The 25,184-nt window shown below is 47.5% G+C and overlaps 1 protein-coding gene and 1 non-coding gene across 2 annotated transcripts; both read right to left on the bottom strand.

Annotated features, from left to right (window-relative positions):
- Positions 1-11,845: 11,845 nt before the first annotated feature.
- On the bottom strand, positions 11,846-23,555 carry SLC30A2 (solute carrier family 30 member 2). Its single transcript, XM_028738786.2, has 8 exons — positions 23,185-23,555; positions 19,500-19,714; positions 18,244-18,390; positions 17,036-17,189; positions 15,362-15,545; positions 14,913-15,018; positions 13,743-13,877; positions 11,846-12,288 (listed from the first exon to the last, which is right to left on the bottom strand). Exons 1-8 carry the CDS (start codon positions 23,235-23,237, stop codon positions 12,143-12,145), a joined length of 1,140 nt encoding a protein of 379 aa, XP_028594619.1. The 5' UTR covers positions 23,238-23,555; the 3' UTR covers positions 11,846-12,142.
- On the bottom strand, positions 14,437-14,543 carry LOC144328622 (U6 spliceosomal RNA). The gene has a single exon (XR_013393839.1). It is a non-coding gene; the product is annotated as a U6 spliceosomal RNA (small nuclear RNA).
- Positions 23,556-25,184: the final 1,629 nt, after the last annotated feature.

Genomic DNA, 25,184 nt, shown 5'->3' on the forward strand with positions numbered 1-25,184 from the left:
GCTCTGTCTCTCCCTGATTGCTTTTAACAGGACTGCTTTTTTCATTGTCTTCACTTCAGATAGAATTGTCAGCATTTTTTCTGACGTAACCTCAGTTGCCTGGAATTTATTGGAGTGATCTACTATCTCACCCTGCCGCTCATATGCTGGAACTAGAGGATACACCATATACATATACACATACACACACACACAATTTCTTTGTTATTCCCTGCTTTCCAGCAGATGCAATTTTAAAATAGGTAGGTAGGTAGGTAGATACTGGGAGGGTGGGCTGGAAGCACTCTGCACATGCTCAAAACAATGTATCCTTTCATTGTTTTTTTCTTCTTTCTCCTGGTTTTTGAATTGGAGGGAAAGGTTGGGGGTCCTGTCATGAAATATGCTAACTCCACCCTTTGATTCATGCACTTTTAGCCAGTGGAGGCTGGTGCATCAGGGCAAATGGGGCAGTGTCTTAGTCCAGCCTCAGTCTGCCCTCAGCACCTGCCTGCCTTTCTACTTACCGTATTTTTCGCTCTATTGGACGCACCGGACCACAGGACGCACCTAGTTTTTAGAGGGGGAAATCAAGGGAAAAAATATTATTCCCGCCCCCCCAGCCCCAAAGAGCAACGGACAGGCTGCACGCAGCCTGTCCACTTCTCCCAGACCTTCTCGGGGCTGCGGGGGAAGCCCGGGTTCCCCCCCCCCAGCCCCAAAGAGCAAAGAAGCCAAGACAGCGCGCGGGGTCCATAGCCGCACAACCTCTCCAGCCAGGAGCTAAACCTCTCCAGTGCAGCTAAAGAAGAAGACAAGGCAGCAAGCGCGATCCATCTCGCTCGCTGCCTTGGCTTCTTCTTTAGCCTTGCGCAGCATCTTTAGTCTTGTGCAACGGGATGGATTGCGCATGCTGTCCACCGGGGCTGGACTAGATGACTCCTGGGGTTCCCTTCCAACCCTGCAATTCTATGACCTCGGAAGGTGTTTGGGGTCTCCACCACTGGAGGCTTTTAAGCAGCGGTTGGGGGACCATCTGCCTGGCGTTCTTTAGCTGTGATTCCTACATTGTGAGGGGGCTGGGCTAGATGACCCTCGGGTGGCCCTCCCAACTCTATACAGTCCTACAGTTCTGCGGCAGGAGATCCACAGCCACTTCACACAATGCCCACTCCCAATTTTCATTGGAGAGACATGTGGCTTCACTGTCTAGGTAGGTACCCCCCTACCTGCCACACTTCCCCCACCCCACTTAAGCTGGGGGGGGGGGGAATCCGCTGAAGCCTCCAGCAGCGGAGGACTCATGGTCCCCTTCCTTCCCTCCTCCGTAGTTGCTTTGAAGGAGGAAAGTGGGAGAGGAGCTGCTTACACGAGTGTAAGCTGCCCCCCTCCCACTTTCCTGCTTCAAAGCAATCACGGAGGGGGGAATCTGCTGAAGCCTCCAGCAGCGGAGGATCCATGGTCCTCTTCCTTCCCTCCTCCTTAGTTGCTTTGAAGGAGGAAAGTGGGAGAGGAGCTGCTTACACGAGTGTAAGCTGCTCCCCTCCCACATTGCCGCCTCAAAGGGAACCCGGGAGGAGGGAATCTGCTGCAGCTTCCCCCACCTCCCGCAGAAGCCGCACGCTCTTTAAAGGGGCGGTGCGGCTTCTCCTGGGTTTTCTGGGAGGTGGGCGGATTCCCCCACCTCGTAGAAAAGCCTGCAGGAGCCGCACAGCCTTTAAAGAGGGCGCTGCTCTTGGGGGCTTTTCCCCCAGGAGGGAGAAGGGACTGCTACAGCCAGTCAGTCCCTTCTCCCTCCTGGAGAAAAGCCCGCAAGAGCGCACGAAGCTTGTGTGCGGCTCTTGAGGGCTTTTCCCGCCTGCCTCCCCCCTGCATTCGCTCCATAGGACGCACACACATTTTCCCTTGCTTTTTAGGAGGGAAAAAGTGCGTCCTATGGTGCGAAAAATACGGTATATCCATTCCAGGGTGTGAAACTGCATGTCACCTTCCTCCTCCTTAGTCTCAATGTTGACCTTTCAGATCTCAGAAGGAAGCAGGATGTGGACAAAAGTACAATTAGTGGGCTCTGGCGCCACCTACTGTTTGGCTCCCTGCATTCAGCCTTGCTGGTCCCAATGGGAACCAGCCACTACTGGTTTTAGCCAAATCTTTTTCATCTGTGGTAGCTGTCTAAAAACAGGGATTAAGGGACCCTCAGAAAAGGTAAGGGGATTGGGAGGACCCTTTGTCCTCTGTGATTTGATAAGTAGTATGTTTATTTGTTTTAAACCGCTTACTCTTGGAAAGGTAGGGTTGCCATATGTCCGGAATTTCCCAGACACTGAAATCAGAAGCAGTGTCTGGGCGGAAATTGCTGAAATTGTCCGGGAAAATACGAACATATGGCAATCGATGTCGGAAGTCGAGATTTTGGCAAATTTTCTTTAAAATAGCTCAGATTTTGCACACAATAAAAAGCTCAGCAACCTTTTGTCCAGATTTTCACTTTTTGAAATATGGCAACCCTACAAAAGGGAAAGCACTTATTTGTCCTTAAAACCACACACTCTCTCTCTTGAGCAGGGAAAATGTACTTTGCTTATGTTCAGAGACACACAACAGTGAGGTGCTAGTTTTTGGAAATGAACGGATGGCAATGCATAACCAGGCCTCTCTTTTTTTGCCTTTGAAAAGAAGCAGGTGGAAATTCAATAGTTGAAGCATTTCCCAGCATGTAGTTGGAGTGAGAAAATATTCCACCTGCTAAATTTCTGCTTATTATCAAAGACAAGAGATTGGATGCAGGGCAGGTAGGAGAGATTTTTAGCAGGAGAGATTTCTCGTTTTGTCCTCACTGTTTGCAGCAGACCTTTGTTGCTGCTGCTGCTGCTGCTTTAACAATAACAAGCAAGCAGGTGGAGTGAAAGAGGAAACCTTTGCAAACATCAATATCTGGGGGTTATGTAATCTGGTTCCTCCTTTGAGTTCCTGTTGTCAGAGGCAGCAAGAGGAAGTGAAGAGACTTGCACGAGAGGCAGCAGAGGAGGAGGCAGGCAGGCCTGCGAAGTGTGGTTGCCAACTTTCCAACCAGCTCTTGTAGTTGTCCATTTTAGCAGCAATTTCCCCCATCCCAGTGCCTTCCAGGTGCTTTGGAATCCAGCTCCCATCAGCCCAAGCCACCATGGCTAATGGCCAGGGATGATGGGAGTTGTAGTCCAACATCTGGTGGGCACTAGGGTTGGGTAAAGCTGATCTGCAGGAACGAGCAGGCCAGTTGTGAGGAACCTTTAGCTCCCCAGTTGGTGCTGAACTTCAGTTCCCATCAGCACTAGCAAACATGGCCAGTTGCCAGGGATGATGGGAATTGTAGTTCATCAACATCCTTGGAGGGGCAAATCCTCCTCACAGCTTAAGCAGGTACCAGGTGCAATTAAAAAGCTTTGACTCGGTTTCTGGAGCTCAAACAGGAACAGGGGAAACAAAATAGCACCTTAGAGACCAACTAAGTTTGTTATTGGCATGAGCTTTCGTGTGCATGCACGATTCTTGCTCATACCAATAACTACAAACAACCACACCCTAAGCCAACCCCAACCTCTCTCACCACCAAAGAAACACAAATGAACAGCAGAGAACCTGCACGAGCAACGCTGACACCAAACCCTACATACATTAAGCAAAATAGAAACATCGCCACCCGATGCCACCCCACCCCCCCTCTCCCCCCCTCTCCCCCTCCACCCCCCAATGTCTCAACAAATGAAACTGATTTGTAAAAATGTTACACGGAAAAAATACAAGAGACATTACACATTACACAAACAAGAAAATCTTTAATTAAAAAAAAATACCAATAAGAAACTTAGTTGGTCTCTAAGGTGATACTGGAAGGAATTTTTAAATTTTGTTTTGACTACTGCAGACCAACACAGCTACCTATCTGTAACTAGGAACAGGGAAGGCTGGCTCCCCCCCCCCCAGCCAATTGACAGCCCCAGTGACCCACTAGGGGTGGCAATCCATGAGGCAGTTCTCCTGCTCAGTCCCCATTGAACTGCTGCTTTAGATGAGGCTTGCACAGAACTTCCATGCTAGCTAGTGGGGAAAGGTCTTAGCTCAGCAGTAGAGCATTTCCTTGCACGGAGAAGGTCCCAGGTTCAATGCCTGGCATCTCCAGGTGGGGTTGGGAGAGAGACTCCTGCATCAAACTCCAGAAAGCTGCTGCCAGTCAGTGCAGACAGTAATGAGCTAGGTGGACTAATGAGTTGACTCTGTGAAAGACAGCTTCCTATGTTCGTGTCCACTGTTTGGATGCTCTACCTGAGGCATTAACATGTCTCATGCCAGCCCAGCCCTCCCTATTCCACCTAAATCTGATTTGTATGGCAGTGGAATTTTCAAGCTGGGAGGCAGCAATTGGCTAAAGAGAATCTACTCACTTGCATAATTTACAAGCAATTGATTTGGTCCAGGTCCCTGTTGCAAAAGAGATAAAATGAGACTTGGGGAAGGAGGGGCAGAGGTAAGAAGCTGCTGTTTTGTCTGCCAAAAGACTACTGGGTTTTTTTGGAGGGTGGGATTTGTGGTTAATATTCTCCTGGCAAAAGGCTGTGAAAAATGAGACGCTTAGAAAGACGGGGATGGAGGCTAGGGAGGAGAAAGGAGCCATAAATAATTCCTTGGCATGAGTGTTTCCTGGTGGGGGTTTTGGACGCTGCTGCAAAGCATTTCCCACATCCGTGTGTTTCATTCCTTTTAGAATTTTTAACTGGCAGAACCCACTCTTTCATGATGATTAGGTATTACAGTGGGGAAGATTAGACCTAGGGCCATGTATGCTTTTTAAAAGAAATTGAGACTGCCACTTGGTTATAGGGATTTGTAGCTGGTATTTGCACAAATGCGCATGCTAATAGGTTGCAGATTTAGAATTAAAACCACCTTTTTTCTAGGAGAGTAAAAGAAGAAACACAGGTTTTTAACGAATAAGGGTTTCCAGGGCATTAAACAATGCAAAAGATAATGATGACAGTCTTCATAATTACTTTTAGCAGTCATCCTTCCTCTTTTTTTCATTGCTTTGAGAATGAGGATGGGAACTTCATTAAGGTCGAACAATATGGAGGTAGAGCACACCTGTTGCTGTAGGATTTACAGTACTTATTTATTTAATCTGTATACTGCCCTTCACCTGAAGATCACATTGCAGTTCACAACACAAAAAGGACAGTTGGTTTGAATACCAAATGCTCCTTTAAAAAGGTAAAGGACCCCTGACAGTTAAGTCCAGTCGCGAATGACTCTGGGGTTGCAGCATTCAACTTGCTTTACCGGCTGAGGGAGCCAATGTTTGTCCACAGAGTTTTTCCGGGTCATGTGGCCAGCATGACTAAGCTGCTTCTGGCACAATGGGACACCGAAACCAGAGCAGCGCACGGAAATGCCATTTACCTTCCTGCCAGAGCGGTACCTATTTATCTACTTGCACTTCATGCTTTCGAACTGCTAGGTTGGCAGGAGTAGGGACCGAGCAATGGGAGCTCACCCCATCGCGGTGATTCAAACCGCCAACCTTCCAATCGGAAAACCCTAGGCTCTGTGGTTTAGACCATAGCACCACTCGTGTCCCTCAATGCTCCTTTAGCTTAGCCCAAACGCTACAAATTTATGTACCACGTGAGCCCAAATTCTGCATCAAGAAAAGCTAAAATCAGCAGTCTCTCTCTTAATCATTCCGATGAAGCTCTCTGATGGCACCTAAGAAGGAAGCATCATGGAAAAAAGACGACACACATTTCAATATGCTAATTTATGTGACTATGTGTGCAGATTTAGAAAAACACACACACAAAAAACGGTTTAAACAAGAAATGCAATATATCTCCTCATAGTGGAGAAGACTATGGCCATGTGACCTGTGTGCCACTGAAGTCTGCTTCCCCAGGGGCTCAGAGTTTTCCCTTTTCTGGTTCTTTGTCTTTAAACTGGACATGAATGGACAGCCCTTCAAAGACAGGACTTGATAGCGCTGTTACTTTATAGCAGTGGTGTCCAAACTTTTTTCAAAGAGGGCCAGATTTGATAAAGTGAAGGGCCGTGGGGGCGACCAAAGGGCTAACCTTTTTTTAGGATTGAAGTTGTTAAGGGTTTTTTTTTAAAGGATTATATTCCAGGAAACTGCCCCAGGGGCTGGATTAAACCGACCAGCAGGCTGGATTGTTCCCCCAGGACAGACTGGATATGCCTGCTTTACAGAATGCAGTGGAGGGTGCTGACCTGTTATCCATGTTGAAGTAAGATATTTAACTGCCCAGAAGTCCAGTCAGCTTCTGTATGTGGAAGGGACACCATCTATCTATCTATCTATCTATCCATCCACCCTCAAGGAGCTCAAGATGGCGTACATGGTTCTCCCCTGCTCCTCATTTAATCCCCACAACAACCCTGTGAGGTAGGAAAGGCTGAGATGCAGTGGCTGGCCCAAGGTCACATCCAGTGAGCTTCATGTCTGGGGGCGGGCGGGTTCGAACCCAGGTTCCTCAGGCCATAAGCAGAAAAATGGCTTGGACTGCCCAGCCAGCCCAGGCCGAGCTCTGTGCAAAGAATCTTCTATGGTGCTACATGCAGAATCTTCTAAAATCTATCACCTAATGCTGATAGGAATATTTATGTCAGTGTGAATGAACTCACAGTTACATAACAGGGAATTTAACTGGGGACTTTTTTTGCATGCAAAGCTACGGCATGTTCTTAAGCAAGAGTGCTATGCTTTGATGCTGGGATGGAAAATTCGTGGCCCTCCAGATGTTGCTTGACTGTAGCTCTCATCAGCCCCAACCGTGAGCCATGCTGGCTTGGGCTGGTGAGAGTTGGGAGCCCGAGGATAGTTGGAAGAATGCAAGTTCCCCGTCCCATGTTCACAGGTAAGGGATCCTGAACATGCACTCTTCTTAAGAAGTGGTATGGTTGAGGCACTATCTAAAAAAACGAGGTAAGCCATTTTGCTGCATGAGGCGAAGGACAAGGAGGCATACCCACACATCCTTCTATGTGCAAAAGCTGACCAGATTGGCAGCTGAATCTTATTTAAACATGGACAAAGGTTCCCTAGCATCTTAGAAAGCAGAGACATCACCTTGCCAACAAAGGCCCGTATAGTTAAAAGCTATGGTTTTCCCAGTAGTGATGTATGGAAGTGAGAGCTGGACCATAAAGAAGGCTGATCGCCGAAGAACTGATGCTTTTGAATTATGGTGTTGGAGGAGACTCTTGAGAGTCCCATGGATTGCAAGAAGATCAAACCTATCCATTCTTAAGGCAATCAGCCCTGAGTGCTCACTGGAAGGACAGATCGTAAAGCTGAGGCTCCAATACTTTGGCCACCTCATGAGAAGAGAAGACTCCCTGGAAAAGACCCTGATGTTGGGAAAGATGGAGGGCACAAGAAGGGGACGACAGAGGATGAGATGGTTGGACAGTATTCTCGAAGCTACCAGCATGAGTTTGACCAAACTGCGGGAGGCAGTGGAAGACAGGAGGGCCTGGCGTGCTCTGGTCCATGGGGTCACGAAGAGTCGGACACGACTAAACAACAACAACAAAGGTTCCCTGGTTTAGGAAAATAGGCCAGGCTCAGGGCAGGCTGGGTGGCACAAACAGTTGCATTCTCCATAGCCTCTCCTCCGCTGCCTGCCAACCACAGCATCCGCCCCCTGAGGCAGCTGGCTCATTTTGCCTAATGCTGGGACCGGTGCTGTTGATGATTAAACCTGTTCCCTACTTCAGGCCTTTTCAAAATAGAAAGCTGGTTAATGAATACTCTCAAAGACGGACAGATGGATGGGAGAAGAGGTTCAGTATCCAGAGATAAGCATGTATCAGTTTTATATGCTCTCCAAGTCAGACCCATCTGTTGAGGAAATGATGCAAACAGAGAGAAACGGATAAACTGGCACCACTTCTGTGAAACCCACAAAAATTCAAACTTTGAAGAGCTGGGATCTAGTGATTAAGTATTTGACACTTGTTAGATTTTGGCAATAAAGAGAATAAAATGTTGCACTGTAAATCATAATAAGGCTTATTCTTTCATAAACATTAATTATAAACGGTGAGTGGCTGGGAGAGAATGTTTTTGTAATCAAAGTGCTGCTGCCAACGAAGTGCGACTCAAGAGTAGACCAACTGAAAGTAATGAACCATAATCTCAATGGGACTACTCTTGAGTAGGACTAACATTGGTGGAAACCCACAGTAATATATAGTGAGACTATTAAGATGAGGACTAAAAGCATGTGTGGTTACCTGCATTGTGCAGTATGATTTTTTTTTTGTAATTTCACATGTAATCTTGTAAAATAAGAAGGGGAAAGTGGGTTTTGCACAAAGCAGGCAGGCAGTTCACTTAATATGTCATCAGCCCTGACACAAGATGATAAGGTGGGTGGGCTATAAATAGTAACCAATCCATCCATCAATCTGAGCCACGAAGTTCCAGGAGAAATATATTAGTTTAATGCAGTGGCATAAATCAGTGGATTTATCATCCGTTTCCTCCTAGAGTGCTTGGCTCAAGAACCTTGCCCAAAGAGGAAAGATTGGCAACTGGGTGGCAGTTACTTAGATTTTCCGAATGCAGAGTGGGTTTCTTGAGGAGTGGTCTTACCACAGCCTCCTTCAAGCAGGCAGGGACCACCCCCTCTTGCAAGGAGGCATTGATCGCCTCCCTGGCCCAGCCACCGGCCCCTCTCCCTGCCAGTTTTTATCAGCCAAGAGGGGGCAAGGGTCCAGAATGCAAGTGGTCGCTCAGATCAACTCAAGCACCTTATCCACATCCTCAAGCCTTACTAACTGGAACTCATCCAACACAAAAACAGCAACACAGTCGGCACTTGCAAAGCCCCATGGCAGCAAGAGCTGTTCTAATAGGGGGCTTTGAGGGCAAAAAGAAAACGCATTTCATGTGATGCTGCCTTAAGCAGCTGTGACTTGCTGACCTCTTTGGGGTCATCGCAGCACGGGGGAAGGCTCTGCACTCCTCCACCTTTTGCACAAAGCACACCAGGCATGCGGCCACGCTGGAGGGATCACGGCACAAAATGTGCAAGTCTTATGACACAGATTCATCCATTCATGCCCTCGGGGGCTGGACTTGAGGGCCGAAGTCCAAGCCCCCCCTCCCCTAAGCCAAACAAGCAGGAAGGCTCTTAAAAGGCCAGCAAGGACCAACTTACCACGTATTGAGGTCAGGGAAGTAATATACTTCCCTGCTCTCTAGGGAGCTGTCTATACCAAGCCAGAGCATTGGTCGGTTTAGCTCAATATTGTTTACACTGAATGGCAACAGATCTCCAGAGCTTTCAGGCAGAGATCTCTCCCAACCCTGCCTGGAGATGTCAGAAATCGAACCCAGGACTTAAGAGGTTTACTCTTTGCTACTTGCAGTGGCTTTTTTGTTTTACCAGGTAAGAAACTGGCTGCTAATAGAAATTTAATTCAGCGGGTCCTTGCCCAACAGAAAGCCCAAACCTGTTTCTTAAAAGGCCTAGAGGGAATATTTAAAGGATTTGTGAGCAACACCACAGTTTAAGGTATGCCTCTGCTGCCCTCTAATGGTTGGTCAGTGACTTAAGTCAGGCTCAGTGAGCACTAGGCATTTACAGTGGTACCTCGGGTTAAGAACTTAATTCGTTCTGGAGGTCCGTTCTTAACCTGAAGCACCACTTTAGCTAATGGGGTCTCCCGCTGCCGCCGCGCGTTTTCTGTTCTCATCCCGAAGCAAAGTTCTTAACCCGAGGTACTATTTCTGGGTTAGCGGAGTCTGTAACCTGAAGCATCTGTAACCCGAGGTACCACTATGTTTTGTTTGCAAGGCCACATCTGGTCTGTGATGCTTGCAGCCTGCTCACTTCCTAAACCCAGACCGGCTGCCGTTTGTGGGGAGCCCCTGATCGAGTGTTCTCTGATGGCCACCCATCCCACAGGCTTTCCTGGTGCTCGAAGCAGTACTAGAGCTGCTATCGGCTGTGGCTGACTGTAAGGCCATTTTAATTTCCCACAGTTCCTCAGAATGGTTTCTGTGGCCAGTGTCAGCAGGTTCTGCCAGGGCACTACAGTTCCAGAAACTCCCCCCCCCCAAAAAAAAACCCCCACCCAGTGCAGCCAAGCCTTCTCACCACCACTGACTGGGCTCCTGTGATGTTAATGGCAGCTGGATTCTCAGAAATTAAGGTGAGGCTTTTCCCGCCACACTGGAAATTAAGCAGGTGAGGCCTTAACTCCAAGCCATTCGGAGCATGACTTGCTTTAAGTTCTGCATCGGACTGCTGTCAAAGGCATAAGAGCAGAGCCCGCCCCCCATTTTAACAGATCACTCTTAATACAATTTATAAAAGCTTCCTCGCCCTATTCCCATGACCTCAGAGCAGCGTAATGGTACATAACAATGAAAGCCAGTGGCTTGAATTAATTAATTTTTATAATGAATGATTTTAGAATGTTGTTTATGCTGTACTTTTGTACTGTTTTATTGTTGTTAGCCGCCCTGAGCCCGGCTTCGGCTGGGGAGGGCGGGATATAAATAAAATTTATTATTATTATTATTATTTGTATCCCAACAGTGGTGGCCTTACACAGCCAGGCTGCACCTTCCACCGCCACCCAGTGGCAACCCTCCAAATATTCTCCCAGAGGGATAGAGGAGGACGGTGAAGTCCTGTTAGGTGAGTAACTTTGGCTTCAACCAGTTATTAAAAGCTTGCGGTGAAGCCAGTTCTGTAAATTCTCAGAGTGATGCTACACTGGACATCTCAGGGCATTGTGGGAAATTTAAATGGTGAGGCAGTTCTATGGCTAGGGCTCTCCTCAGTCCTGGAGTTGGCCCTGAACTCTAGATAAGGGATGGAGGGAACTGTCAGCATCTTCTTGGTCTCTCATTCTTCCCATCTTCAGTTCTCTACCTCTCCTCATCAGTTTGCATTCTTTCTTTTTAAGAAAAAGCTCCTCATGAAAACTTATCACCACTTTTAGGGAGCCTCTCTCCAAAACAACCTTCTGGGATGCTGTTTTGACAAACATACACATCTCTGCAAAGGAATTTCTCCCGAAATAATGTATTTTTGCATGTTATATGCTACGGCTACCATACGTCCAGGTTTTCCCAAACATATCTGAGAATTGGTCATTGTAAATAGTGTCCAGGCGGGATTTCTGGAAAATGGGAAAATGCCTGGGAAAACCCAGATGTATAGCAACGGGGCTGTTTTTGTGTTGAAAATACTAATAATAATAGTAATAAAGCTCAAAAACTTTTGTCTGGATCTTCACTTTTTGAAATATGGCAACCCCATTATATGCACAAAAATATAGTGGTACCTTGGGTTATGAACTTAAGGTAATTCATTCCGGAGGTCCGTTCTTAACTCAAAACTGTTCTTAACCTGAGGTGCGCTTTCGCTAATGGGGCCTCCTGCTGCCACTGCATGATTTACATTCTCATCCTGGGGCCAAGTTCTCAACCCAAGGTACTACTTCCGGGTTAGCAAGTTTGTAACCCGAAGTGTTTGTAACCTGAAGCGTTTGTAACCTAAGGTACCACTGTAACTAACTAGCTAACTAACTAACTAACACACTTCCCCCTAGCAGGTACATTTTTGGGCACATTACTTGGTATTTTGCAGTGCAGTTCTGCAGCCAAGAAGTGCAAATTAGGTGGTGTTTTGGTCCATGTATTGCTTCAAAAAGTGCAAATTACGTAAGTTTGCCTTTTAATGCAAACTGAATTGACTTCCTCTCCCATCTCTACTCTAGATACAAGGAGAAAGATCCTAACCCCACTGAGGAAGAGGAAACTCCTTGCATTGAGGAGTTATTACAGCCAAATCAATAAACAGAAAGATCCCAGTTTTATTTTCAGGTACTTATAAAACTATAGGAGAGAGAGAGAAAAACAGAAAGAGGGAGAAGCAGAGAGAGACAGATCCAAGAGAAAGAGAGAGAGCGCAGTACTTTCAGTTGCTCCCAACAAACTAAGCATCAGCACTTAGGTGACACTGCATGAGTTACTTGGCCCTGAGTAACGGTCACACTGGAACGAATTCTGAGGTAGCAGTTTTGACAAGGCCGCATATCCATCTGCAGGCTGCTCTACAACTCTCCTCAGATTCTTTTATTTTCTAAACAGTCAGTCAGAGGGACTCTGGCACTCCCGGCAGTCCTTCATGTCCTCGGAGTAGTTCTCGATCTGGATTGTCGTCGTGTGGAAGTTGAAGGCTCCCTGCAGGCGGGAACTCGCTTCCTTCAAGACAGCCTGAGCATCTGCGTCTTTGTCTGGAAAGGGAGGCAAGCGGCGAGCGGAGCAAAAGGAAGACAGGCACCGTTAATTTGACACAAAGTCCGGGGGTGAGGGGAGATGGTGCACTGGGAGTTGTAGTTCAAAACATCTTGGTGGCACCACGTTGAGGAAGGCAGCACAAATGGATTGATTTCCTCCATGCTAAGTGGTGTATCTGGGAGCCTTTCTCACAGTACATGTTTGTGGCCCTACTTGGGCCCCAAATATCTGCGAGAGCACCCCCTACAGACCTCTTTAGTTTTGCTGGCTATTAGGGCACCTTCTTCCCCGGAAAGGATCAAAACGGACTGTTCATAAAGGTGATTGTGTAATCAACTGAATGGCAACAAAAACATAACCAAGGACAAGGCCCGCAAACTGGTCAGGATCCAAGCAATTTCAGAGCCTCTCTTCCCTCATCCGCACCACCACAAGCGCCCTCTGGTATATATGAAACAACATCCATTAGTTGCTTCAGATGTCATGTGAAGATGTTCTTGCTTTTTGTTTTTGCCTGTGCATTCTGTGAGCTGCTGGACTGGGCCCTATTATTTCCGAATGCCTGTCTTTAACCAGTTCCTGGGCTTCATTCACTGATTTTGTGATAGTCTTACTTTGTTCAGTGTTATTTTTGTATACGGCTTAAGAGAGATTTTTAAACGTTTTAGAAATATTTAAAAATAAAAAATTGTATTGTGTTTTTATTATTTTTTGTTGGAAGTCACCCAGAGTGGCTGGGGCAACCCAGTCAGATGGGTGGCATATAATAATAATAAAATAATAATAATAATAATAATAATAATAATAATAATAATAATAAACAAATACAACGTGTTCTATTTTTTAAAAAGCACAGGGTTGGGGGTGTGGGGCAGTTGAAGATCCTCATTCAGTACGCTGCCTAAGCCATCCACCCACTGGGTAGGAGGAGGTAGGATCAAGGGTTGAGGTTGGCAGACCATCCCAGTCAAAGCCTGGCTTTTCTGGGTGCCAGCACTGTCTATGCCCACATGCTTTTCTTCCCTAGTTGCAAAATCCAACATCCACCTCAGCTACAGTGACTGCACCTTGTAACCCCTAAGCCTGCAACTCATCGAGGCATGCATAGCCATGTGGGCAGGGAAGGAAGAAGAGGGACTGTCTCCCCTGCCAGATGTATCACAAGATGCTCATATTTCTTTTTTTAAAAAACAAACAAACCCAAAACAAAGTAGGTTTCTAGCATTCGTAGAACCTGAGATGCAAGGCAGCGTGTGCAGGCATGAGTCCCTTCATTTGTTTCTGTGCTCCCACCTTTCAGTTATACTTGTTTATTTAGAACAGCCTTTGCCAACCTGGGTGCCTTTCAGGTATTTTGGACCACAACTGGAAGCCCGATTTATTATATTTTCTCTCCCCAACCCCCTAGAAAAAATCCTGCAGATACTCCTTGCTCAGGAGTGCAACTTACTGATGGCAATGTGGACAGACAGCACGGGCTGAGACACCGTCAGGGCCCAGATATGGAGGCTGTGCAGGGCTTTCACTCCGTTTATGGACAGCAAGATACTCTTCACATCATTGAACTCCACACCCTTTGGGGTGGCTGCAAAGAAGCAAAGGTGGAGAAGGAGATGCTGGTAAGAAGCAGACAACAAGATGACACAACTGCTGCTTTGTCTTGCGCAAAGCTAAAACATATAGTTTGATTGGATTATACCAGGCATAGTCAAACTCGCCCTCCAGAAGTTTTGGGACTACAACTCCCATCATCCCTAGCTAACAGGACCAGTGGTCAGGGATGATGGGACTTGTAGTCCCAAAACATCTGGAGGGCCGAGTTTGGGGAAGCCTGGATTATACCATGGAAGACGACTTCATGTTTCCTTGGGGGTCCTTTTCCCAGCCCTGAGAGCCATAGAGAGAGGACTGGAGGACCTCATTTGGCCCCCAGGCCTGATGCTCCCCACTCTTCCATTTCAGCAGCTGGAGAGGAAAGGACCCTCCAGAGCAGGCATAGGCAAACTCAGCCCTCCAGATGTTTTGGGACTACAACTTCCATCATCCCTAGCTAACAGGACCAGTGGTCAGGGATGATGGGACTTGTAGTCCCAAAACATCTGTTGTTGTTTTTTTTGAAATGATGTTTATTTTAATCTGAACACAAAAATATGGAACGCTTCACGAATTTGCGTGTCATCCTTGCGCAGGGGCCATGCTAATCTTCTCTGTATCATTCCAATTTTAGTATATGTGCTGCCGAAGCGAGCACGTAGTCCCAAAACACCTGGAGGGCCGAGTTTGCCTATGCCTGCTCCAGAAACTCAGAGGAGTGGTGCTTCCTCCCCACCCACCCCATTTTCTGGACTCAAACAGTGCACCCCTCCAGCTGCTACGGGGACAAGGAGACACGGGGCGAAATAACTAACACATTACTACCCAACCCAAACCCTTAGAATGCAACAGACTGAACAAAGGAAAAGTAAAGCAACTACCTGCATTTTTAAGTGCCGCAATGTCTTGCTTTGACTTGCAATGTCCCCCCACACCAAGTAGGCCCCCCCCCATACATAGAAAATTCATGGCATAGTCCAACCAGATGCTCCAATCTCTTTCCCCCACTTCAAAAGGGGAGACTTGCCTTCCATCAACACAAGGACAACATCTCGGAGGATGCTTAGGGTCGTTCCAAGGACCAGGATGGAAAACAGGAAGGTGCAGATGGGATCCACGTATTTGTACTCTGGCTGGAGGAAGAAGGCGAAGGAGAAAGAAAACTGTGAGCCTCTCTGTCTTATACAGAGTCTGTTCAGTGGTCTATCTAGATCAGTACCCACTACAATGACCAGCAGTAGCTCTCCAGGCTTTCAGGTAGGGATGATGCTGAGGACCGAACCCAAGATGCTCTGCCACTCGACTGCAGATTCCCTGCTCTGCTCTGCACCTAACTTATTACTGGCCCCAAACAAGCTTGTTCTTTACAGAGCCAACATGGTAACAGCAGCAGTTGTCTCCTAAGAGAGTCGGCAGAGCTGCTCCATCATGGAATAAATATTCTTTGCAATTATCAATTATTCCAGACCGCTTTACCTTGAAGTAGATGATGTAGGCTGCCACCAAGACTCCAATGCTTTGCAGGAAATCCCCAACCACGTGGATGAAAGCAGCCCGGACACTGGTGTTGGGGCCACTGCCGTGACTGTGCCCATTGCCGTGACTGTGCCCATTGCCGTGACTGTGCCCATGCCCTGACTGGTGGAGAACAATGCCCATTCTGGAGGGAGAAATTAAAAGGAAAAGTGGGCAAGGAGAGAAGACTTTGCCAAAAGGAGAGCATCAGGCTGCAGCAGAGGCAAAGATGGGAAGCAGGGCCATACCGCTGGCTCTGCTCTCTGATCTTTCCTGAACTCTCTTCCAGCCTCAGCTGGCTGTCACTTGTTACTTTTAAGAATTGGTATCCAAGCTTCTTTGTTTTCCTCTTCCCTCCCCATTGCCTTTTCCTCCTCTGTCATTCCTTTCTGACTGCGGTGGGCAGAAACTATCTTTATTCTTCCATAAGCAGTTCTGGGACCCTTTCCCCAGCTGACGGGCAGAGAAATAATGCTACAGTTAAATAACTAAATCCCACACTGACTTCTCAACTCCTCTTGCATTCTGTACATAAGTTTCATTACTTGTTGTTTGCCACCCTGGGAACCTTCAGGAAGAAGGGCAGGACAGAAATCTGATAATTGCACTAAATCAGGGGTCAGCAACCTTTTTCAGCTGTGGGCTGGTCCACCATCCATATGGTAGGCCAGACTATATTTATTGGGGGTGGGGGGGATGAATGAATTCCTATGCCCCACAAATGACCCAGAGATGCATTTTAAATAAAAGGACACATTCTACTCATGCAAAAACACTCTGATTCCCAGACCATCCGCGGGCTGGATTGAGAAGGTGATTGGGCCACATCTGGCCCCAGGGCCTTAGGTTGCCTACCCCCAGTGGCGTAGCGTGGGGGGTGCAGGGGGGGCCGGCCGCACCGAGCGCAACATCTGGGGTTAGGGCAAATCCACGGGTTAGGGGGCGCAAATCCACGGGTTAGGGGGCGCAAATCCACGGGTTAGGGGGCGCAAATTACTTGCCTTGCCCCGGGTGCTGACAACCCACGCTACGCCACTGCCTACCCCTGCACTAAATGAAGAACATCGGAAGTAAAAACACTCAGACGTGGGGGATAGAGAGTGGGCCTCTTCCTATGACCAGAGGCTTTTGTTCATTCAGCCCCTGTCATCCAGAACCCAGGAAGCTGTTTCACACCAGCTCAGATGGTCTGCTCAGCCCAGTAATGTAGACCCTTAATTGGGAGTGTCTTTCTAGGGCCTCTGGCTAAGGTCCTTTCTATCACCAGCTTCCTGATCCTTTTTGCCCAGATCTCTATCTCCACACATCCCTGCAGGCTAATCACCTGACTTCATTATCACTTCAAGTGACAATATCGCTTTTAAAGTCAGTTTCCAGGAGGTTTCAATAGAAACTGCTTGCAAAGGGACTTCCAAGTGAAGGCAGCCACGCCTTTACCTACCATCTCATGTCAGTGGGCAGGACCAAAGGCTGGAGATTCCCCACAACGACGTGTTTTGGCCTACAAAGCATGGTACCACTGATCTATGCAGCCCGCAATCCATTGCCAGGGTCAACCCCTATCTGTGGAGAATCTCCAGTTTATGCAACTTCCTTAGGTGCCCATTCAAGTGCATTCTGAGCATGCTTACATACATGATGTTTACTGCCACGGCACAGCCAGAGGTGATGAGCATGGCATTCCCTTCTATCTCGTACTCGCCCGAGATCAGCCGTTGCACTGCTAAATAAACCAGGACACCAGTCACCACCCAGATAGACAGAACGGACAGCAGGGCTCCCAAGATCTCTGCAGAGAAAGCCAGGAAGGTTTGGTTAGGTTAGGTGTCAATGGCAGGCGAAGAGCAACAACTCCCCAAGCAGGTACTTTCTGAGAGTTTGGTTTGCATACACTCGGGAGTATGTCCACCAAATAAAGCTGCCCAATTAGACTGCTCCAATACATTCTCTTGCAACAGACAGACCAATTCACAAGGCAACAAGAGGCCCAATTCAGTGCTGCTTTATTTGTGCAGGCAGCCTCAACCGTAAAAATTATGTCCTGAGAACTGTTTGAAACAATAAAGACATTAAGCCCCTTATTGGAGGGGGAACGGGAGAAATTGGGACCTGTGTGTAAATTGTCCCGTCCCGTGTGCAGGAGTTCCATGTGAATCGGGCCCACAAATCTTACCGTCCCCAATTCAGCCCTCCCTGCATCACTGATGCACACACAGTTATTTTCTGGGCTTAAAATGAGATCCATTGTTCCATACTTTTAATTCCACCTTCTGAAAAATGTCAGGTAATGCTAAATAATAATAATAATAATAATAATAATAATAATATAGCTGCATCTTCAGCAGCACAATTGGATGCCTTCATCTGCCCCAGCTGCAACAAAACATGTTGCTCCTGCGTCAATCTCTACAGCCACAGCAGGCAGTGCAACTCTCCAGCGGTTTGACTTTACCCCAAAGGCACACTCCTCTGTTGTCTCCCGAGACAAACAGAGGCCAACAACAACTGCAAGTACTTGGCCATAATTTTTAACTATTTCTATGAAATTTTATACACATTTTACTTACCAAGCAAAACTAAGTTACATTAATTTAACCAACGTATCTTTTGAATTCCCAAATCATGTTACAACTTTTCAGCCCCCCTCATTGGTTTTGTTTTGTTTTTTAAATTCAGCATGCCCCACCAACACAGCTCTATAGTCTCTGCTCAGAAGTTTGCATTTGATCTGCTACAGTGTGAATGTCACATAGCCAGCAGGCACAACTTTCGGTGGGCTTTCTTGGAAGTCTGCTTAATTGTATTCACTGGGACTTACTCCTTAGTAGCCAGGATGTTGTTACCTGCTCGATGCCAGCCAAAATTCATGGTCTTGGTAGGGGGCCGAGAAGACATCCAGAGAGAGAAAAGGCTGATCATCATGCTGGCAAAGTCCGTCAAGAGGTGGGCGGCGTCAGTCATGATGGCAAGGCTGTGGGCAAGGTACCCCCCTGGGGAGAGAGAGCCCCACAGGCAGAGGGCAGTATTAGAAACTGAGATATGAAAGCTATGAGCTAAATGGCACCTTAATCCTAGGTTAAGGGCACAACAACGGAATTTCTAGGCACACTTTTTTATAACAGGAATACAAAGCTGAAAATGAATGAACTGCAGCTAAAATATTATGTTCCTTTTTCATGTGGTCTAGTCCTTCCTCTGCCCACCCCCCTAATATTCTTGAGAGGGTCTCTTCTCCAGTCTTCAGAGAGTAGCTAGAAGTGGGGAGGCAGAAAAGGGTCCTCCTTTCCTTCCACTCTGCAGTTTTAATCTGAAATATAGGCGCAGTACCGCACCCAGAACTCAGAAGCTGCTTGCACTAATGAAATTCCCTGTTGCAAAATGCGCCTAGAACAATGCAAATTTCCAACACTGATTACAGATGATTCATGCATTACGGCAGTGCTGGGGAAACTCAGGCCTGTGGGCCAAATGCAGCCCTCTGGGCCTCTTTATGTATCCCTTGGAACTCCCCTCCACCCAAGGCCACAGCTCTCACTGGCTGTGCTTCACACCCCTTCAGTGTGGCTGGCCGGAATGTGTTGCAAACTGCCCAGGGAACTTATGGTGAAGGGCAGGTAAATACAGTGGTACCTCAGGTTAAGTACTTAATTCGTTCCGGAGGTCCGTTCTGAACCTAAAATTGTTCTTAACCTGAAGCACCACTTTAGCTAATGGGGCCTCCTGCTGCTGCCGCACCGCCGGAGCCCGATTTCTGTTCTCATCCTGAAGCAATGTTCTTAACCTGAGGCACTATTTCTGGGTTAGCAGAGTCTGTAACCTGAAGCGAATGTAACCTGAAGCGTATGTAACCTGAGGTACCACTGTAATAGGAAGAACTGGGACAGCTCAGTCAGTACAGCATGAGGCTCTTAATCTTAGGGCCGTGGGTTTGAGTTCCACATCAGGCAAAAGATTCCTGCACCGCAGGGATTGACTAGATGACCCTTGAGGTCCCTTCCAACTCTACAATTCTATGATTCTATAGATGATAATTTGTACACAGTCATGATGCACAACCCAAACAGCAAACAGTGATGTCAAAAAGCATCAAGAGCCTTACCCACAACTTCTCCCACCATGAAGACCAAGCAGATGGCCGAGGCGACGTAGAGCTTCTTCCGAGCTCTCTCTTTTTCAGCATCGTAGCTGCTGTTCGATGCCCAGCTGGAATGGCAGTGCTGGTTCCCATTCAGGCCCAGCTCGAAGGAGGAAAGGTCTGGAACGTAGCCGACTATTGGGTTTGGGAAATTCTTACCCACGACTCCTAAATAAGACCTGTGTCATAAAGAGAAGATTTTTAAAGAAAGAGAGAGAGAGGTTGTCTCAGGCAGAGATGATGCTGTCCCCCAAACTCTAAATTTGCAGAAGCACAACAATAAACTGAATACCCCCGTCACCACAAAAAATGTCCAGTAAGGACCAAGTATGTTAGTTAGCCACACCATGTTGAGTGTCAGCTGGAAAAGCAAAGCAGAAAACAGCAGAGGTCTTACTTCAGCTCCTTATGAATTTAATTCAAAGTCACTGTACTGGAGCTATTAGTGTGCAGGACTACGACATAGGAAGCCCAAGATTTAGGTCCTCACATGGCTGGGAAGCTCACTGGGTGGCCCTTGGTCTCTCAGTTTAACCTACCTCACATGGTGGTTGTGAGGATAAAATGGGGGTGTGGGAAAACTAGGTACATAACCTTGAGCTAATAATAATAATAATTAATAATAATTTATTACTTTTACTGTGTTGCCCCAACCACTCTGGGCAACATGGTGGGATAGAAATGTATCCCTTGGTTGGAAAGAAATGTAAACTAATAAATAAATAAATAGTATCTTGATCACCTATATTATTATTATTTAAAATAATGTTTCATAAATAGTATCTTGATCACATATATTTTTATTATTTAAAATGTTTCGTTTGACGGTATGGCATTCAAGTTTGCTGTGCGGCAGTGCCAAGTAGAGATCCTCACAGTGTTAGCAAAACAAGCAGAAAATAGGCATGTGCCTTTGCGTGTGTGTTTGCTTGTGTGTGAGAGAGAGTGAGTGAGTTTGATTTACATGTCCTTAGGCAGCACTACCTAATTTGTCTTCTGTTGCCTCTGCACATATGCACCACTCAAGTTAAGGGTGGGGACCCTCAGGCCCAGGGGGCAAATGCAGCGCCTCCCCCTCCACAGTTTTCTACCCAGCCCTCTTGATTCCTCCTTGGCCAAGGCCCATTCATTCCCTGGGTCATTTGTCCTGCAGCACCAGCCCTGCTCTGCCCCTCCCTGGTGTTCTTTTCCTGGGTGGAATGTGCCCTTGCAATGTGACAATGCCTCCTGTAATCACTGGCAGGGAACCTCTGCATGCCAAAGGCAGGCAAGAGGAATACAGGCAGAACAATGGGTGGATGTGATTCTTACCTTTCGTAGAGCAGGCTGCATTCCGAACATGTTACTGTCTGAGGTTCTTAACACACACACACACACACACACACACACACACACACACACACTCCTACACCTCTGCCTTCTATCTGCCCAGGCAAACAATTTCAGTTTCTACACTCAAGTGCCAAAGGAGGGCAGGGGAGACCAGGGTTCAAATCCCCACTCAGCCATGAAGCTGGGGGATCTTTACTGCAATAATGCAGTTAACATGCAAGGGTTTTGTTCTGTATATCACACCAAGTTCAAGCTTTTTAATGTATATAGCAATTTGTAAATTTTTAAGGATATATACAGCATCTCTTGCAAAGCTTGAGCAAACTTGGGACCCTGAGGATGGGGTGGGAAGGACCTTATTTTCTCTCCATGCAACCTTATCTGGAAAAAAAAAACCCCAAACACTTTTTCTCTCTAAAGTTGCAATTTACATTTCAAGGGAAGCCTCTGGTGGTGCCCTTGAAATGCAAACTGCCGCTTCCAAGAGGCAAGTTTTCTTGGAACAGGGCAGAGAACAGAGAAAAAGTTTTAAGCTTTTGCCACATTTGCCTGGAAGTTGCTTCCTTGCAGATGCTCTTTATATAACAAGAACAAACACAGAGTTTAGCCCACGCTGGGTGACCTTGGCATATAACTCTCTCTCCCTAACCTATCTCACAGGGTTGTTGTAAGGATAATATGGGAGAGGCAGAGGTAAGCACACTGCTCAGTGCTTCTTCCAGGAGGGTGGTGTGTAAGTGTAGCAAATACATGTCGCAGCCCAGGGCTCTCTCTAAAACAGCCCTGCGTTTTTCCTGAAATGCTGCCACCACCTGCTGCAAAGCATTTTATGCTAGATTAGAGAAGACTCCATTTTTACATTAACTAAACTGGAACAATCCCTACCCTCTGATCCCACTCTCTGTTCGCAATCTCTGCTGCAAGAACAGAACCCACACTCCGCTCATAGGTTTTCCCTGGTATAGTGGGGGTGTACAGAAACAACCCTTTTTTCCTTGCTTTTAGTTACCCTTATTGCAGTTGAAAAAGGATGTCAAAGTTACTTAATAGTGACTAATTACTCTTTGAACACGCACCCTGGGACAGCTTGAGCCGGAGGCTGCCATCCTTTTTTCACGCAAAGCTGCCTGCCTTGCCTTTAACAAATACACAACAGATATCGACATTCAACAGATAAAGCTTCTCTGAAATTTCATGCCAGGAAAAGTTTAACTTCTTGATTTGATTCTAGACCACAGACAGGGAACCCTTGGCTTTCCAGATGTTGCAAGCTTACAGTCCCCTCCCAGCTGATATCAGATAGCCGCCCCCCCCCCCACTTCCCTGTTGAACTTCCGGAGCCCATGTCAGCAGTCATTTTAAGCTACTTTTTATTTTAGAGTTAGCTTTTAACTGATTTTATCTCCATGGTGTTTACTGAGTTTGCTGTTTCTACTACTTAGAGAGGAGTACTGTTAAGCAGGATGTAAATTGCCAAAACCAATCAGTAAAAGTCATTCCTGGCCCATGTTCCTGCTGGTGGGGGCTGGCAGAATTGGGGGTCCAACAACATCTGGAGGGCCACAGCTTCTCCACCCGTGTTTCAGGAATTGGCAGGATTTTTCTTTTTCTTTTTTGTAAGTTCATTACACTTCTTTGGGCTCCAGCCCAGTACTGTAAGAGAGGGTGGCTGGGAGGGTCTGCATGCACAATTTTGGATCTGAAGGCTTCGATGGAGCCCCCAAACTCTAACCAATAAGCTGGGTAAGATGGGGAGAAGGGCAGGCGGTGATGAGCCCCTCTCCCAAAGCCAGCGACCTAGATAAGGTTGCAAGGCGCTCACTAGGGCATAACTCCCACTGAACGCAACACGATTCACACCTGAGCAAACACAGGTTTGCACACCTACAGTCCAATCTTGCACCTATTTAGTGTCTTCATCAGATCACCCTTAACTTGTTGAGACTTACCCCATCTACAAAGGTACCAACTTAAATAAAATATTGGGGGGAAGGCAACCTGCGCCCCGTATAATCAGTCACAAGGTGCACACTATTTTGAATGACAGTACCTATCAACTTGGGGAAGCATCAAATATTTTATTGGGGGGAGCCAGAAGGTACCTGGGCCCCTTGGAGTTTGCTCCTATTGCGGAGTAAACATGCTTAAAATCGGACTGCACTGTGGCAAAGAATTAATGCTGGAGAAGCAGCGAGGTAGTAAATGGATCTGGAGCTATATTGGCGCGAAGCGTCCGCATTGCCTTCGGGGCGGAGAACTGCAGGAGCAGAAAGCAAAGTGGGGGAAAGAAACGCGGAGGCCGCTGGCCGCGACTCACCTGCCTTCCACGCCGTTGAGGAGCTGGCTCTTCTCTCCCGAGCCCGGCTCCATCCTCGCCGGCAGGTGCAAACCGGCGGACGCTCCTTTCCCCGCGGAGGCCCCCGCTCAGCCTCGACCTCTCCGGCCTTGCGCCCCCTTCCTCGGCCGCCTCCCCACCCGCTAAGGCCGGCGTCGCTGGCAGCTGCCTCTTATCTCGGCTGGGCGAGCAGCAGCCCGTGTGAAAACGGCGCCGACTCGTGCGCAAAGCCCCGCAGGGGGAGAAGGAGGGCGCTGCGGCCGGGGCGGCCCGGCTGCAAAGTTTGCAAGCGCCGGCTGACCAGGCGGGCGCGGAGGGAGCAAGACGCCGACCCCTCCCTGCCCAAGGGCCGCTGGTGATCCCATCCTTCCCCCTCGCCCGCGCACACAAAAGGGTGGGGGGTGGGGGGAGTTCCGGGTTTGTTTTCTTTTTCAGGAGATGGGGCGCAAACCCATAAACTCCAGGGTCAAAACTGGAACTTCGACTTGTTTGTGTCTTATCCAACGTAAGGAGAGCCCTGCTAGATCCAGTCCCCGATGGATGCTCAGTGAGCAGGGCTGAAGGGTGCGCTGGTTGCTACAAAGACTTGTGGTCCACCAAGGGGACTTGGGCCACTGGCTCTTTAAAATCCTGCCCAAAATATAGCCCAATGAGGACTGAAATGAAAGTATAATGGAATGAAATGGAATTTGAAAGAGGTAAGGGTGTGAAACAGGAGCGTTCCACGCTGCAACATTTTGTTGCAGCTCACATTGGTCTTTTACTACTTTTTCCTTGCTGTTCAAAGAACAGCTGGAAATTCTCCTCCAACCTCCCCAATGTTCAGTTTTCATTGGCCGGTTGTTTGTCCAGGAGCTTCCTTCTGACCGGAGAGATGCCACAAATTCTGTGCATTGTTGTGCCTGTGATGTGCCTTATGGTCATGCTGTTCACACCACCCAGTCAGAACTGCCCTTTGCCAACAATCCACCAGAAGAAAATAATTTTAAGAGATGCCAGACCCACTCTGCCTTTCAGCCCCCCAGGTAATACAATTGTCCATTTTAAGAGCTGGCAAGTGATGACACAGTTGTATGGTAGCTCAGCTAGCTGGTCTTTGCTGTTTGTTCTCAGGATCTGGTAATCAAAGGTATACTGGAGGTTCTGTTTTTAGCCATTGTGCGGTTTAGCTTGTTCACTGCACTTCTGGCTAATCCTTTTTTATCCAAAGCTGTCTAGTTCCCATCCACCGCGTACATTTAAAGCACATTTAGATCACCTGAACAGTACCGCCTCCCCCAAAGAATGAACTACATTCCATAGAACTACAATTCCCAGCACCCTTAACACTACAGCTCCCAGTATTCTTTGGGGAAAGATATGTGCCCTAAATGTATGGTGTGGACGTGACCACAGTGATTATTGTAACATCTCTGACCCCCTGCCGTCAGATCAAGGGCCATTGAGAGGTTATCCTCCCCATCTCTCAGGATGGTAAGTCAGTTCCCATTCATCCTGGGAAGTTGCTTGTTCTTGATGGGGTTACACTCCCTCTGAAGGAGCAGGTAAGTAGCTTGGGGATACTTCTGGGTCCATTGCTGTTGCTTGAGGCTCAGGTGACCTCAGTGGCGCAGAATGCCTTCCATCAGCTTTGGCTGTGCCCCTATCTGGGCAGGGACAGCCTAACTACTGTTGTTTATGCTCTGGTAACCCCAAGGTTAGATTACTCAGGGGTGGCCAACTCCCAAGAGAGTGCAATCTACTCACAGAGTTATAAACTGGCTGTTATCTAACCCCTTTTGGGGGGTTCAGGTCAAAGTTGTTGAGCTTTTTAGGGAGGAGGAAAGCCGTTGGGGGGGGGGTGTAGGGCAAAAATGTTGAGTTGTTGAGCTTTGGATCTCTACCAGTGATCTACCACAAACGACGTCCAGTGATCTACTGAGAGGTCACAATCTGCCTGTTGGACGTGCCTGGATAACTTCATAGGACTGCTTTTGAAGACT

This window comes from Podarcis muralis, chromosome 7 (assembly GCF_964188315.1).
Source record: "Podarcis muralis chromosome 7, rPodMur119.hap1.1, whole genome shotgun sequence".
Classification (NCBI taxonomy): Eukaryota; Metazoa; Chordata; class Lepidosauria; order Squamata; family Lacertidae; genus Podarcis; species Podarcis muralis.

Coding starts and splice junctions, on each gene's coding strand:
- SLC30A2 (XM_028738786.2), bottom strand. CDS start 23,237: ATGGAGCCGGGCTCGGGAGAGAAGAGCCAGCTCCTCAACGGCGTGGAA. Junction 19,715..23,184: donor CTCAACGGCGTGGAAGGCAG/GTGAGTCGCGGC, acceptor TTTATGACACAG/GTCTTATTTAGGAGTCGTGG. Junction 15,019..15,361: donor CCTACATCATCTACTTCAAG/GTAAAGCGGTCT, acceptor TTCTTCCTCCAG/CCAGAGTACAAATACGTGGA.